General features: G+C 38.6%; 1 protein-coding gene across 1 annotated transcript in view; it reads right to left on the bottom strand.

The window, feature by feature from the left end:
* TMEM132D (transmembrane protein 132D) overlaps positions 1–16,085 on the bottom strand; it is a 220,088-nt gene extending 204,003 nt beyond the window's left edge. The window contains exon 1 of the mRNA XM_065646455.1: positions 16,007–16,085. Within this exon, the coding sequence (XP_065502527.1) occupies positions 16,007–16,085 (79 nt within the window). The remainder of the gene's footprint in view (positions 1–16,006) is intronic.
* Positions 16,086–16,528: the final 443 nt, after the last annotated feature.

Genomic DNA, 16,528 nt, shown 5'->3' with positions numbered 1-16,528 from the left:
CAAAAGATCATCTAGTCCAATCCACCTGCCAGAGCAGGAACACCTATTTCATCAATATCACTATTAGAATGTATTTTCTTCCATTTCAGGTTAAGACACTCAATACAACACCTGGTATTTCTCTTGCTTTAAGAACTTTAAAGGGATATAAATGTATTTTAGTGTTTCATTTTAGCTTTTTTATTTTCACATTTTAGAAACCTCATGTGTGGTACCAAGCTGAGGGGTGCAGGATATGAAGGAATCCATAGCTCTCCACAAGAGTCAGTAAATACAGGCAAAAGCAGTATTACTGGAAGCAATTTCTTGCAGGTAACAGGGGTAACATGAACTTGTAATACAGGAGATAAAAAAGATATAAGCTGAGGTCTCAAAATTTAACTGTTCATCGCCATTAATACCTCTCAGAATAACAATTCACTGCAGTGAGGTGAGAGATTTTCATTAGTGTTCATACAAAATTCAGAGCATTATAAAACAGCCCCAGATGGTGGAGCTGTAGAGCCATTCCTTCAGACAGGAAAAATCCCCAATCTGATGGACAAACCTCCACACATCTCCCTTTGGCTGTTTGCACCCTGTTGATAAGCGCAGTTTTGCAGATGATGCTGCCTCACAGCCCCTGATCAGAGCTCATTGGGTTCCTCACAGACTTGAGAATACACTGAATTTCCTGAAGCTGACAGACTAATGGCTGTTGCATTCGCCCATCCATTATTTATTGAATTCTTGCTCTTAACACATCGCTCCACCTTTTCCAAAACATGAAAGAGCTCGCAGCCTCAATGCACTGCGTTGGGGCTTATGACAGGACTGCACTAACCAATTAAGAAGGTACAGATGCCAGAGACAATCGGCTGCTGTGCAAAAGCTGAACAAGTCTTCAGGTATTGTACAATATCTATTCCAAGTACTTACCTAAAATTTGTGTACTTTTTGTATATAAATAATACAAGACTTACTGCCCCACGTTAGCCATTATCCCACTATAATTTCTCTTTCAGTTACAAAAAGTCAGTTCCTGCCATCCAGTGTATTTTGTGAGGGTTCCTGTTGAGCAAGATTTTCCAAGTATGACTAAAGGTGACTGAATCTGTCCTTAAAGGAGCAAATCATTTTCTTTTAATGGATTTTTCTTCTTGGTGAATTCCAGCAGAAGAACTAGGCTTGTCACTTTAACCAAAGAAGAGTGTGAGTGTGTAACTTCATTCATATAACATTTCAAAATCGTATAATGGACAATGCACACATTTGGCTCTATTTCTATCCACATCAACTCATTTTTCAATAATAATAGGAGGAAGAATTCTTGGTCATACTGAAGTCAATGACTGAATTTGTAGAGCTAGGATTCTGTCTCATATATTGCACTCTATGTAAGAAAACATGAAAACAGCAGCTGTCTTCAGAGCCATCGGAAGACATCAGGAAAGCCTCCAAAATTTTGTGGTCTTAAAAGAAAGAAAGAAAAAAATCATCCAAGATAAGAGTAGTTCATGCCTCACATATTCACTAAATATGCTTCCATGTTTTATTCTCATTATGTGGAAACAAAAGAGATTTTAATTAAAAAGAAGGCAGCTACCATAAGCCAGAATTGGAAAGCAAAAAGCCTTAAGCAGTTCTTTCGAGGAGTTCACAATGTCTGACAATTTCAATCTATTAGGTATCTTTCTGCTCATAGAGATCACGATTAGCCAGTAAAGTTGCCCCTTCAATTCACTCAAAGCTGCTACTTCAATCTGTTCCATCTGTGCTCTCTGAACCTTTCATTTCCAATAGGTTCAGACTAATTCAGAGCAGCCAGGGAGGCTGACAACATCTACGTTTCTTTCACATCCTCGGGGCTACATGCTGACATCTTACAAAGAATTTAGAAATAAATATAATACCACTTCTTTCACACAACAGAATCATTAATTTGAATTCCATTAGGGTAGCACACAGGTATAATTAGGAATTGGTCCATGACTGAAACAGCCATTTGCCCCCATGCTGGTCTAACCGTTCCACTGTAATAAAGGAAAACACTCCTCTGAGCTCCCAGACTTTGACCTAAAAGCTGGATGCCTTAAGAATCAAGATGAACATCATTTTAAAAACAATTGTAACTTTGATGCAGATTGGTAAGCGTTTGTAACAGTCCTTGCACCCTAATACACACAAACTAATAGCAGTGGTACTTGTGACAGATTTACAATCCCCAGATGGCATTTGTCCCCTACTATGTACGTTCTGGCGGTGAGAGAGAAAACGGGGATCGGAAACAGGAAGCCAACGCAAGAAATGATGAGCCATTAAGACTTACCAATTTAGTCACAGCACTAGTGCATCGGGAAACAGAAAGAGCAAGTGACTAAGAACGGGAGACTGCCTGGGTGATAGGCAGATGTGAGGGATCTCACACAATAGTGGTCTGTGATGCTTAGTACAGAACTGAAAGCCAAAGAGAGAACGCTGGGCTGGCTCAGCTCCATCATCACAAAAGGGGGATGCTCAGCTTCTTGCAACAGCAGCCATTGGTGATGGCCGAAAACGGGCACAGCTATGTGGCTGGGGCAAGGAAATAAAATCCAAATTTCTTCCTGGAATCTCCTGTGTCTTACATCATCTTTACCATACTGCAGCCTCTGTCATCACTGTAACAGAATTTAGCTACTTGGAATTAGTTCGGTGGGTTTAAGAATATAAAAGTTTTCAAAAATCTTTCAACTCATCAAAATACTCAGCATCCAGGTAAGAAGTGTCCACTTCAAGTTGGGGTATTACAGCTGAATCCAAAAGCAAAAAGTAGAGGGATCACCACATCATCAACAACAACGGGACACTTTCCCTCCCCTTCAAAAATTTCAATTAAGCCATAAAAAGGAACTTACCGAGGGAGAACTGAGACTGATAGCATTTGTTATAGAAAACTTGCATGGTTTTACCTTGGCCATCATTAAATATTACTCTTATACTTTTATTCTGAAAGTGTTGCTGTTTTGTAGATGGAATGGGATGTGACTTTGGTAAGGCTTATCAGCTGAAAATGGCAATTGTAGATATATCAAGTGATCACTGTCGAACTTTTTTCCATTTTGACTAGTTTCCATGCCATTCCATAGGCTTGAAAAACATACCATTTCCATAATAATGATTTTTTTTTCTACAAGGCAATGAGAATGAAAAGGCCTAGGAACAGATTATTGGAGATGCAGTTTGATATTACAAAAAGAAAGAGTAATTGCAGGCTACTGAGGCACACGCTCCTTTATCTCAGATCTAGTGAGCACGTGGCCTCATGGTGAGATTATTCCCAGTCCTATACCTGTTGGAAAGCTTTTCGTTTTGGTAGGTTAGTTTTCCCTCAGATGAGGGAGCTGAACCACCTCAACACACAACCACAGTATTGTTGGAGCTGGTGTCTGCCAAAAATCTCCTAAGCTAAGGAAATGAGAAAAAAGCTTCATTTTCAGCTGGATCAGTCAGCTGTCTGCATGGTTCATTACCCAACTGCAGAAATGCCAATGGCACCCAAGAAAGAGGCGGCGCAGCAGCCGCAGCCCAGGCTGGCTCAGCCTGAGGAGCCACAGCACCCACGCTCGTGTTCACAGCAGATTCAACTCAGGAAAAAATGAGTACAAATTTGCTTCTGTTTACAGTCCAGATTTAAGCGAAAAAAATTCCAGACTCAAATACAGGAAAGCACCACTGTTCAATTACTCTGCTAGCACTATACCTGTAAAACACTTATTTTTAATTTCCAGAAAAGGTCTGTCATAACTGCTTTCCACAGCCAAATTATAAAAATTCTGCACATTTCTCCTATAAAGCTAGACCTTAACTCCAAAAGACTTAGTGTTCCTCGCTATGTTTTCACAGCACTTAGCACGGTTTTCATTGCAATATAAAATACTATGTCATTTCATTATTTCTTTCTCTTAAATTGCATGGTATCTATAGTAGCACATGATGCGTCATTTCTCTGTTACCAGCGCATTTGATGACTACTTGTCCGTGGCAGAAGGCAAGTTCTATTGCAAGAGCTGCACAATCTACTTCAGTTGAGAAGGAAACAAAAAACTTTTCAAGATCACCTTTTGTCAGCAGGTCAGGGAAGGACACCGAGGGCATTTGCAAAGTGTGAGAACTTCCATTAATGCAAAGGAAATAATGCTGAAAAAAGCCCTTTACTGCTGGAAAAAAGAGGTGAGAATTAGGAAGCTTGCAGGAACGAGACAATATTTTACTGCAAAAGGAGTTATTTTCAACCACTGAATATAAAAAAAAGTAACTGAGCATCAGTTACTTTAGTTTTCCTTTCGGGTAAGTGAAACAAAGTACAAACCATTTCACATGAAATTATTATAAAAACAAGCAAAAATCTACCTTGGCTGTTTGTGACTTGAATTTATCATAAGCAAAATTAAGATTTATTTATTCCATGAAAAATTATGGTAGTTCAATAGTTTTGTCTGAAACTAAAGTTATAGTTTCAATTGTCCCCCACCAGAGATGTTCCACTGATGCAAAAATTCCAAAGCATTTCTCTCATTTTGCTGCACAGAACAAAGCTGCTTTTCCAGTTCTTCAGTACTAGACTGCATGGTAGGTGCCTAATTCCCCATCCCCTCCATCAGCCAAGTTCTTTAGCCAGAATAAATCTGCAAGAAGCACTTAGAGTGAATTTGGGAACCACCTCAGAAAAACAGCTCTGACTCCTGGCCGTTTTGTGTAGAAGGGATTGTGTCCTCTTGGTTCAAACTGCTTCAACTAACGTGAGGGCAGTTTTGCAGTTTGGTAGGATACCAGGTTTATAGGATAAGGTCAAATATCCATGTAAATTGCCCCTGGGCTGTGGCATAGGTATGCATGAGGGCGTCCAAGGACGTTAGAACTGCTGGGACCATGCTGGTGAAGCCACTGTCTGTGCACATACTACCTACATAAAGCACAGAGCACAGAAAGCAGATATTCTGATTTTCCTTATTATGCATTCTTCACAATTCCATGTTTCACTATCAGTTCTTACTCTCCAGAGTAGTAGCATGGAACAGAAGATATAGTTTGATCTTTATTTCTTCTTCTTGTCTTCCAATTTCCATAAATTTCTTCTTGCTTGCCCTCAATTTTCTGGGCTCCCAGCCTAGGTTTCCAATTATTTTCTGATAACTCCTCCAAGTCAGTACCACAAGTTCAATGCCATCTCAGAAATCTGAGATGGTGCAGTCTGTTGCTCTTCATGATTCTTTCTGTTCATTTCAGTGCTAAAAACAAGACTTGGACTTGCAATTGGAAAGAAAACAGTAATAGCACTGACCTATAATTAAGGAGGCGAGCAAAAGTACCAGAACTATGGAGGAATTCACTTACTGAGTGACTGAAAGAAACACTTTTTCAGTCACTGGAGAAGAAAATTAAGAGGTACCAGAAAGCAGCATTTGCAAAGGACCAGTCGGAATTTAGACCGAAATGAATACAATAGATCAGCTATTCCTAAGAGAGATGTCAAAGAAGCATAAAACATAACTGAAGCTGCTACAATAACTCCATAGGCTCCAAATGAGATTTTGACAGTGGCTGTCTATCAGAAGAAGATAAAACATGTGAGAATGTATAGTTTCTCTGACAAATTGATCAAACTGGCAGAAAACATCTGCAACAAGCCAAAGACCATACCCAAGAAGCTGAGGGAATGCTGCAGTGTCACCATAGATATGAACACTAGGATGGCTACTATTCTCAGGTTGAAAACACAAAAGAGAAACTACTCATTAGGAAAGAAATTATGTGCTTTAGGACTCTATGAGCTGAAACACTAGAAAAGTCCTGTTACACCAAACAACGTCCCACAATGCTCATTGCATTTTGGGGGGAATTTTTCTTTCTCCCTTGATCTTCACTGTCTCCCAAAAAACTTCCAGATAGAAGCTGCAAGCCATGAAGTCTTAAGATTTGTCAGAGCTAATTATCTGAGAGATTATCCTACAACCTACTGCAACAGCTAAAATCATCCAAGGTCTGTGAATGCTCCTCCCTGCACCTAAAGGCAGTTACTATCAGGACATCTCTGGGAGAGATCTTCAGTTTGGAATTCACTGCTCCTGACTTATCAACTGCCAAAGCCCAGATTTGTTAGCACTGCAAATATGTTGCCAAATTCATCGTTCTTCTCTGAAGCTGCTAAAAAGAGAACAGTTGAAAACAATCTTTTCATGAACCATCCTTTCTATTATTGATGCAATTTGATTATTTGATGAGAACTTATAATGCACATAAAGACATTCTAAATATCATGACTATAAATACCATAACAAAGGTCTGCTATATATAGTATACTCCACTTACAAGCATTTCTCTTTTTTCAGGGTCTGATCCAAACCACATGCATAATTCTGATAGGAACAGACGAAAGGATGAAAGGAGCATATGACTGCATAGAAATAGAAAGAAAACAAACAAATAAGTGCTTCAACAGTGATTATTGTACTGTTCGTCTGATCTATTGCTGCTCAGACAAAGAGTCTAAATAAAAAGGCAAGAAAAGACACAGCTGATGCTGATATATGTATTTTAAACTGCTGCAGCAGAAACAGCAGGGAACATTTACAGCAATATCCAAAGTTATGATAGGACAAAGGGGAAAAAAGGTAACAGCAGCAGCAAACAACTGTGTAAGGATCACAGATCTCAGGTATTTACCTTAGTTAGCGTTTCATCCATTACACAAATGAAGCATTAACAAAAGCAAAGATACAGGAGTACTGAGATACCACTCAAGATATCAGCCTGCTGGACAGCATTTGAGAAATACCATTTTAATTTTCAAGGGAATTCATAGAGATATTTGCTTTATATTTTTTCTAACCTGAAATTGGGTCCATTAATTTCAGCCTGAATTTTGGACCTCAAGAAGCTGGGTGATTTCAGAAGACAGCAAGTCCAAAGAAATCTACATGGATGCAAACATGACAACATTAAGGGAACCTACACTTGGATGCAGTGTTGTTAAGATGGTCCAGAAGCTTTAACCAAACTAGCCAGAAAATGCAAGAAAACCTGCAAACAGCAAAGATTCACATAACTCAAAGACTTCATTTGCACAGCTCTATGATTGACCATTCATTAAATGATGATGGAACCGTCTGTTTTTTCAGCTGCAAAGAAGCAATCTTGCCAATTTTCTCCAAAATTGTACCACCATGTGCATTTTACACAGGTTAAAAATGGTAAATGTCTTTATTGCACAAAAGATTCCAAAGCTAATGACTGTTGTGAGTGGTTCTTTCATCTGAAGGCACTGCATATCTCAGAATACACCCAAACCAGAATTATAATAGTACTTTACAGGGCATAGAGAAGACAATAGAAACCCAGGCCTCAGATAGAAATCTTCATCTTGGCTGCAGGTCAAACTCCATGTACTTCAGAAAAAAGAATTTAAAGACTAAATAAGAGGATTTTATCTCATTCTCTATGTGTCCTTATCAACTTCAGAAGAATCCATCTATTTTGACTGTTTCAATTTTCATGTCCCATCATAAGAGAAGAGACTAGCCAACAGTTTCTTTCACCAGTCCATCTCATCACCACCTCTACCCACTATGTTTGCAACTGACTAACATGAAGGAGCTTAAAATAAACCCCAAAGACTTGAAGGGGCAGAGAAGGAATGAAATATTTCTAAGATCTGTACCATCTGTCAAAGAACATTTTTTCCTTGTAAGTGGTTTGTTGCATTATTAATACAGATATTCAAAATCTGGTGGGTTTCTTTAATAGTTTAGTAACATGGATTATAACAGAAAGAAATATAAAAACATCTTTATGACATCTTTTTGTAAGAAGCTTTTTACATTCCCTTTATCATGTTGCTGTTTGAAAAGGTTTAGATAGCTCATTAATCATAACATCATGGGATGAGATCTACTTTAGCTGTTAGAATTTTTTAATCGCACAGATGCTTTCATTGTATTTTCACTTTTTTCCCCCAGCCCTACTCTTTCCTATTCTTACTGGCCTCTGAGTTGTTCATGTGATCCAGTGATCAGGACAATCACAATTCCACGTTCCAACTTCTAACTCAGCCACTAGTAATTAATTAATGTGGTAGTGCATATACTGTGGTAATGTACATTCTCATCTAAGAAGAGGGGCAGATATAAACAGCAAGTAAAACAGGTCCTGCACTGAACAACTTGTATTCTGAACAGACAAGACAGTTTAAAAGAGAAAGGGAAAGCAGAGAACTGAAGCAATTTGCCAGAGGTTACAAAAAGCCTATAGGTACCATGACTCCTAAATCACCACTGTGAACCACTAAATTCCCCGGCTTTCATAAGAAGAGAACTCCAACAAGGTGAAACGATTGCATTTCTGTAAAAGGATAATAATACCTGCCTAAAAAATGGACAAGAAATAATGCTTTACAGGGTCATTTAAAAAATAAACTAGTACTATTAGAAGACCATCCTAAGCTATCAGTCATTTTTCTATTTTAAAGTCTATCAAATAGAGATATATCTGCCTCCGCAAAATATCAAACAGTATGTAATCCTCAATTTTGTTGGAGAAGCCAATGTTCATGGATAGATTCGCTGAAGAGATTTTGTTTATTTTTAAAAACACAGAGCATGCTGTCAGAGCTGTAGTACAGGCTGGCTCAGTGGAAACCCATTAAAACCACTTTACTGGGCAGATGGTGTCAAAGAGTCAGAAGTATACAACAGAACCCTACTGTGCACAAGCGTTCAGTATGCAAGAAATCATCTCTTATCAGACAACTGCTGCAGGGGACACAGTCAGCCACAAAGGAGAGAGCAGAGCACAGCTAAAGTCATGATAGCCTTACAACTGTTTGCCGAATAATATGGAAAAGGATATGGAATAAGAGAACCTTTATTGATAAACCCCAAGTAAACACAGGAAGATCTATGGAGAGCATCATATCAAGCTTTAAAAAGCAACACATGGCTTTTATTGTTATTCACCGGAGGTGTAACTACTCTTTGTTGCTAAAAGAGATATCACAATTCAGAAGGACTAAAATAAGATTTGGAAAGTGTCCACTAAATTATGGATGGCCATCTTTTCACACCTGGATTTCCAGGATTGCTGAGCAGTTGGCATTTCAGCAGGATTTCTATGAACAGGTCCAAAGAAACTCGTTAGAGACATCTGGAAGGAGCTACAGGCTTGAGAATATGAGCAAACTAGATCCTATTTTTGTTTCTGAAAATGTCCTAAAGATGATAGGTGGGTGACTGCTGATACACGGTGTTTTTACACACTTATTACACTGGGAAATTTTGTCAGAGCTGATCAGTTCCTTCAACAGTAGCCTAAAACACAATCCACTGAAACAACATCAAGACCTCCTTCATATCAGGAAAACCTGACAATACAGCCCATACTGCTAAGAGCAATGCAGGAAGTTAAATGTAGGAATTTGCCATGCATAGACCCAATGTGTACTACCAAATTAAAATTAACCAAGCAAGACTAATTACATTAAGACAGAGATGCAAAACTCTGAAGCACAAATACAGATGTTTCAACTGTAGGCACGTTCAAATCACAACTCTTCTTTTCTTGAAGACAAATGGAATGAGCCGCTGTGGCTCAGTAAAAAGTGGAAGATACAATTATGTACTAATCCAGGATGTCTGATAAATGAGTGGATTGAACACTAAGTGGTATTGTTTCCTTTTTTAATATCATAGATTGGATTAATATTCAGAGACACTATTGGCTAGTTATCTCTGACAACTTTGGATTACTCTCTTGTATAATGAATTTATACCATGTATACTAAAGACATTAAAAGTACATTTTAAAAAATTATAAATAAAGAGCAAGGAAGTGATGTTGAAGGCCAACAAAATTCAAGGTTCTGAGATCACTTAGCATTAGATGAGACTAAACTCTCTGACTCCAAGTATTTTCTTAGCATGCAAGACATGCAGCCTCATCTGTGTGATTATCGGGACATGTGCCTCGCTCCTCAGGCAGAACTCTGCAGGCCGCCTGCTCAAAGCACACAGACCAACCGGGACGCTGTGGAGCATCCTGGCTCAGCCGGAGACTACGAAGCAGCAGCAGAAGTGTCCTCTATCACGTTAAGTTGTATACACCAAGAATAAAGAGACCGTTGATATCTTTCCACACTTTGGCTTGGCATGCACATTATTACCCGTCACTTTTGTCTATGTAGCCAGCTAACGCACGTATTTTGCCTTTTTTATCAGATCTATGTTATTCAATATCTTTCCCCCATCTCGTGTTTTACAGTCTACATGGTCATTTTCACATGTGGTTTTATTTTGCTTGCTCTAGCTGCAAAACTGCAAACTAATGAGGCCCAATGTGTTCCACCAAGAAGAAGAGCTATTAAGATTAAAAGACACCATTAGCAGAAAAGCAAATGAGTATAAAATGGTATTGAATAAATTAAGGCTGGAAAATGGTTACTAACCATTACCATAGCAAATATCTGGAACATCTTATGCAAACCATATCATACAGCATTGTGAGAAAAGTTACAAAGAAAAACCCAGATAACTAAACGAACCAAACCAATTCAAAGTAACTTTAAAAAACAGAGCTAGATGGGCCTGTGAGAAGGTGAAGTAACTACAGGAGGAGGGAAGAGGCCTTCTATTTTGTAAATTTGGGGAAATGTGGCATCAGCATAGATGCATTCACTACCAACCATTTCTACACGGTCTGCCCAAGAAACAAAAATATGTGCATTTTGCTGAGCAACTTTCAGGGAGACAATCATCTGCAACACAGAAAACTCCCTCCAGAAACCTTTCTGGAAACTTTAATTTAAAAAAACAAGACTGAGGGTGTAAGAACAGCCAACCATTCTCTGCGAGTATAGCCGAAGTCTTTCAGGAAGTTAATTGACGCCATAGTGCAGATGCGTTAAGTGACTGGCAGACGGGACTCCTCCATTGCTTCACTGAACCACTGCTCAGTGTTGATTTAACTGATCTTACACTGCAGTGGATTAGAAACACACCATCAGTGATTGTGTCTGAAGTACTGATGCAATAACAAAGAGTTCAGAGAAATAGCTTAAATTACTCGTTAGTTTCACTACAGTGATTTTTTTCTCAACCGTTTTAAGGACAAGAGCCATCTAACTTTTTGCAAGAAATCCAGACCATCTTACACAGTATCGTCACAAAAGTCTTTGTTTACAACCAAACGCAAATTGGGATGCACTCTGAAAGCATCCTTGTTACTTCTATTTCCTCTCTTTATTTTTTTCTAGCTTGCATGCATAAGGTTTCTGGCACTGGTTTCACAACACTGCTCAGATGTTCTATGAATCACTACTGCTGTGTGGGCCATGAGCTGAAAAATACCACTCCAGAAAACTCTGTCTACACTCTGAATTAAAGCCTCCTAAAGGCAATGAAACCCCATCTACTGGCTGTAACGGGCTCTGGATCACACTCACTGTGGATCAATAGATGGATCTTATATGTTATGTGGCAGAGCTGGAAGTTATATCATCCTCTAGGTCGAGTTCAAGCCACGCTACTAAAGTAGAAAGTGGAAGCTTGCACGGACACTAACAAGCTGTACCTCTTTGGAGGATGAAGACTTTCAATCCATTTGTCTATGGGCCATCAGACTAACACCTTACACTGGAATTAAGTCTATTTGATAAAAGAAGAAATCAAGGACATGAAGAAGCCAATCTTCATTCTACAGTTAATTTTCCTCCCATAGAAGAGGGTGAAGTATTCTAAAGTTCTCAAATATGTACTTTAAATCTGCTCATAATAATTAGTCTTATCTAAACGTCTCTGAACTATTTAAAATCCACTTCATTTTGAACTGCCATTAATAATGCAGAAGGCAATATTACACAGGCTGGTGAAAATCAAGTAATTTAATGTAACACTTTATAAACCAAACCTGTGATAAATCTCAGCTGCCTCTTCAGCTTCTCTGCAATCAATCTGTCTGGAGTCATGTTTATGTATCCCAGGACCAGGGACAGACTGCCACTAAACTTGGCATCCGCAACAACTTCAGGAGCTTGATTTAATGTGAATGCAGCATGAAAAATCAGATTATCTTTTGATCCTCTCTTTTATTAAATAAAACTGATCTTTATTGAATAAAGCTGCTTTTATTAATATCTAAAACATTGGTTGGTGTCACAGAGCCCGCCAGTCCTATGGAACTAATAAAAGAAAAGACAGAAGTAAAAAATGAGAGCATTACAGGGAAGTATTAGAAACCAAATCACATTAAGCCAGTATTGCAGCTGACAAATAAAACATGGGTCTAGCTGTAGAATTTTTTAGTTTAGTCTGAATTTATTATTTTTACTGAAATAAAAGAAATCAGAATGGGGGTTCTCCCAGAAGGTCACTGTGGCAAGAAACACAATAAGAGCAAAAAAGTGCAACTTAGTTTCCCCTTCCTTTGTATAACGTTTCAAAAGACTTTAAGTTCAGTACAGCTGGGACAAAGTACAGAAACTTTGGTTTTATGGGAACAGCTTGAACGTTAAGCTCGCAAGACTTCCTCTATCTTTTGGGTTTTTAAGAAAACTTTTTAGGTTTCTGCACATAGGCAAAGCTTACAAGAAAAACTCCTACTGACCACACCTGTACTTTATGTGCATCTAAGTATAAGATTCAATGGAAATCAAGACAATTCAAAAAACACTGTATTATGGATAATTCCAAATGAAACTGAGGCAATTTAAATGCAAATATCCAGATACTTCTCTCCTATAATGTAACCAAAACTAAATGTTTGGGTGTTTGGTTTCTGGGAGATTTCCCCTCACACGCACACTTTCCTATAATAGGAGGGTAGTATCACTGTAAATGCACTATCTGGTAATCCTACCTAATACAGTTGCCAAGCCTCCACACTATAAAAACTGAAAGAAAAAGAAAATCAAACCAGCAGCTATGTGGCCTGAGATCTCATTAGAAAGCAACTTGCGGCAAGATTTCAGCCCAGGATGACAGAGAAGAACACAGAACGCTCAGCAGAACACAGGCAGAAGTCACTCAAATATTCACTTGGTACTGTCTACTTAGACCTGAAATTTGAAATTAATTAAATCAGGTTTTTTATCTGACAACAAACATTTATAATGTAAAAGGCTCCTCAATCTTAGGTCTCACAATATCCATCCTAAAATCATTTAGCGTCTTACGGAAGATGCTTCGTTCATTCTAGACTTCCAGCAAGCATGGAACCTGGTGTTCTAGTAAAGTATCAAAGTTTTTATTCTACTCCAATGAAGCTAATGAGAGGTTTTCCCCTTAAACAAGGGAAAAAAATGCCCACATTATTGTGCCTGTTGTATTAGTCTGTGTTTTCATGAATGTCAACTGGACTTGGTTATTTTTTTAATTGATTTTTTCTTAACACTTTTTTCGTAGTTGATACCAAATAGCAAAATGCCCAACTGACTGAGCAAGCATTGGCTCCCTAGGACTGACTCAAGAAAACTCCTACTTGAAGACAAAGCTGTGAAATGCAACTGCCCCCATAAATACAGTTCCACAGCCTTATAATCCCTGTCCTCTGTCTAACATATATATGTACATGAACACATATATAATTGGACTGACAATATACTAAAATACATGGATTATATCATCTGTGACAAATTGTTCTGAGCTTATTATTGAAAACAACATTTCATTTCTCAGGCTGGAGCTATTTTCTGCATTTGTAAGATAAAAGCAAAGCAAAACTGCAATAGTTTTCTCAAATCTTCAACATTATTACCCAAAAGATTTGAAAACTGTGCAGTAAAAAGGTGTGTTGCCATGGTTCTGAGTAATCAGCAACAGACTTATACACAATAGACAGCTGATTGCTGTTGCATGTTGAAAGATTTTTTATCTCTTTAAGAAAACTTTGTCATCATGTCATAAACGAGAGTTTTTTTATTAGCAACAGAAAGCCATAGAAGAAACATGCCCTGTAGTAGCAATCAAGTCTTATTATGGTTTTGGTTTTCATCTCCTTATGGGGTGGGGGGGAAATCAACCTTCTACATTGTCAAGTTTATACCATAAACCTCTGGAACACTCTGGTCTGTTTGGAGTGTACCAAGGCACAGTACTACAGATGGAGCCTGATACCAAGTATGAAAATAGACAATTACATTAAAGATAGATATCTGTATTATTAAATGCAAAGAGTCCCAACAATCACACAGTAGTATGTTGGATATCTGAAGTGCAAAATAAATAGCACAGACAATGCCAGTAATTCTAACTGGATCTTGTGTATCTGGTTTCAAGACATATCAGATTTAAGGAGACTTCACAATCACAATACATAGAAAAATCTCACTCATCAGTTTTTACAGCATTTCTTTTCCACCTAAGATATTTTCTTTCCAAGTCCAATTTTTCTGCCTATGTTTACCTTTCCAAGAAGATATAAGTAACATTCAAGAATAAAATCATATATGAATGTTATAACTGCTGAGCCGGCAATAAAACAAACACTGCACTCTGTAGGACTGAAATACCACTTATACTCCAATCTTGGAATAAGCTGCAATCTCAGTCAAACACTATGTTAATGCAGTTTTAAGGCTGCAAACTGAAATACATCAAAAATAGGAGATTAAAAAGTTAATATTCTTCTTGCATTGTGAGCCTATCCAAAGTACTGATATTGCTTATAATAAAATACATAATTTACAACCTAGCTGGGAAATGAAAAGCTACTGGTGTGCAGTGTGAATGAAGCAGTCTTTTGAAAAGACTCAGACATCCAATCCCTGCTGCTAGTGCATTTCCAATTGCAACTTTAAAACTGTACTTATGTAGGCACTGCATTTAAATAACGTTTGAGGAGACTCACAATTTTGTTCCTTTCCTTCTTAACCTGTTCTAAGAGAAAAAGGAGAAGTGAATTTGATACAAGGAACCACCGCAGCAATAAACAGCTGGGTATTTTGCCCTCAGTTATTCAGTTCTGGAAACAAAGTAATTAGTAAAAATAACTCACTTAAGAAATAGCTAGAAGCATAAAAAAGTGGTAAGAGTAACTAGTATCTTTCTTAAATAGTGATGTTTATAAGCAGAACTCTTTACTCGTATGTTTGCAAAATCATAGATTAAATGCATATGCTATTATTCCTCTCTGAAGAGTAACTACAAATGAATACTAATTTTGTTTTCCTCACAAAACTATAGCTGTTGATGCACAATGTCTTCTCAGTAGAAATGGATATTTTTTTCCTAATGTACATTCGACAGGAATGCTCATAATCGTGTAAATTAAGTATTACAAAAACGCATTCACCTTTTCGCTGAGGCCATCAATGAAAACTTTAAGTTCAAAGCAGGGTTTAAACACACACAAAAATGTGTGCATTGTCTATATGCTGGTTTTCTGATTCTTACTGTAAACACACTCGAGGGCAACAAGAAGATATCCGAGTGGTCTGAAGTCATGCTGTCAGGACATTCAAACTCTATTCAGCATGCAGAATATCAGACACCTGGTTCAGGATCTCACCACAGTTTTAAACACTTGAGCATGCGCATTATTTCTCTGTTCCAGTAAAACATTGCCAGCCAGTCTGAGAGACAGGATTTTTAATTTGAAAAATTACATAGAAGACAATTGTGGGGCAGCTAACACTGACAGCTTGTACCCCTGAAGACTTCAAATTTCCAGATAACAAACCCTTCGCATTCCAAAGCTGGTTGGACACCAGGCTCAGCTCATCACCAGCATCTACTACATGATTAAAAGCGTAATTGGCAGGCTACAAATGCCTCAGTAAATGGGTACTGTTTGTCACAGTCAATCGCGTAAAAATTCTGCCACTCAGGACTTCCCATCACGGTATCTTTGGTTTTGACTAGCACATGACTCCCCCCAAGTCTTTCAGTCGTGAATTGTGGGTATCAACATTCAAGGCATTACAGAGAGAAGGGACAGAGGCTCTGTATGCAAAATGAAGAAGCAAGATGCAGTGAAACAGACAGAGGAGACTGAGCCTTACCTTTGGAAAAAACCGCTGCCAGACTCAAGAGGAGAGGTGACAAGAAATGCCCCATATTGCTAATCCCAGAAGTGCACATCCTAGGGTTTGTGGAGAAGTTACAGCTCAATTTCACACACTTTGTAACCAAAACAAAAATCGGTCAGCTGGAGAAGCTGCATTTTCAGAAAAGGTCATCTGGAGAGTGCACAAGGCATTTCTTTCGGAGAGAGGACTCACTTCTTTAGGTTTAACACTCCCCTTTCCTCCCTCCTTCCTTCAAAACAAATGATGCTGTGAAAGAAAAACCCTCTCCTCTCAATAAATAAATAGGAAACAGTTCTGGTTAAAATCTCGGTCCCGAGCCTCAGTCGCTCCACACAGGCAAGCAGCCCCCGGCCCAGAACACCCCGAGCCGGGGGGGCCGCGGGGCTCCCGCCCGCCCGCGCTTCACCGCGCCAGTGCCCGCATCCCGCTAGAAAAGCACGTCCGCTCCGGGCGTCACCAAAGTTTTCCTTTAGGTGATGCTGCTCAGCCCAGCAA

The sequence above is a fragment of the Caloenas nicobarica genome, chromosome 16 (genome assembly GCF_036013445.1).
Source record: "Caloenas nicobarica isolate bCalNic1 chromosome 16, bCalNic1.hap1, whole genome shotgun sequence".
NCBI lineage: Eukaryota > Metazoa > Chordata > Aves > Columbiformes > Columbidae > Caloenas > Caloenas nicobarica.
Note: the sequence above shows the minus strand (reverse complement) of the source record. Positions and strands in the feature narration are given on the sequence as shown.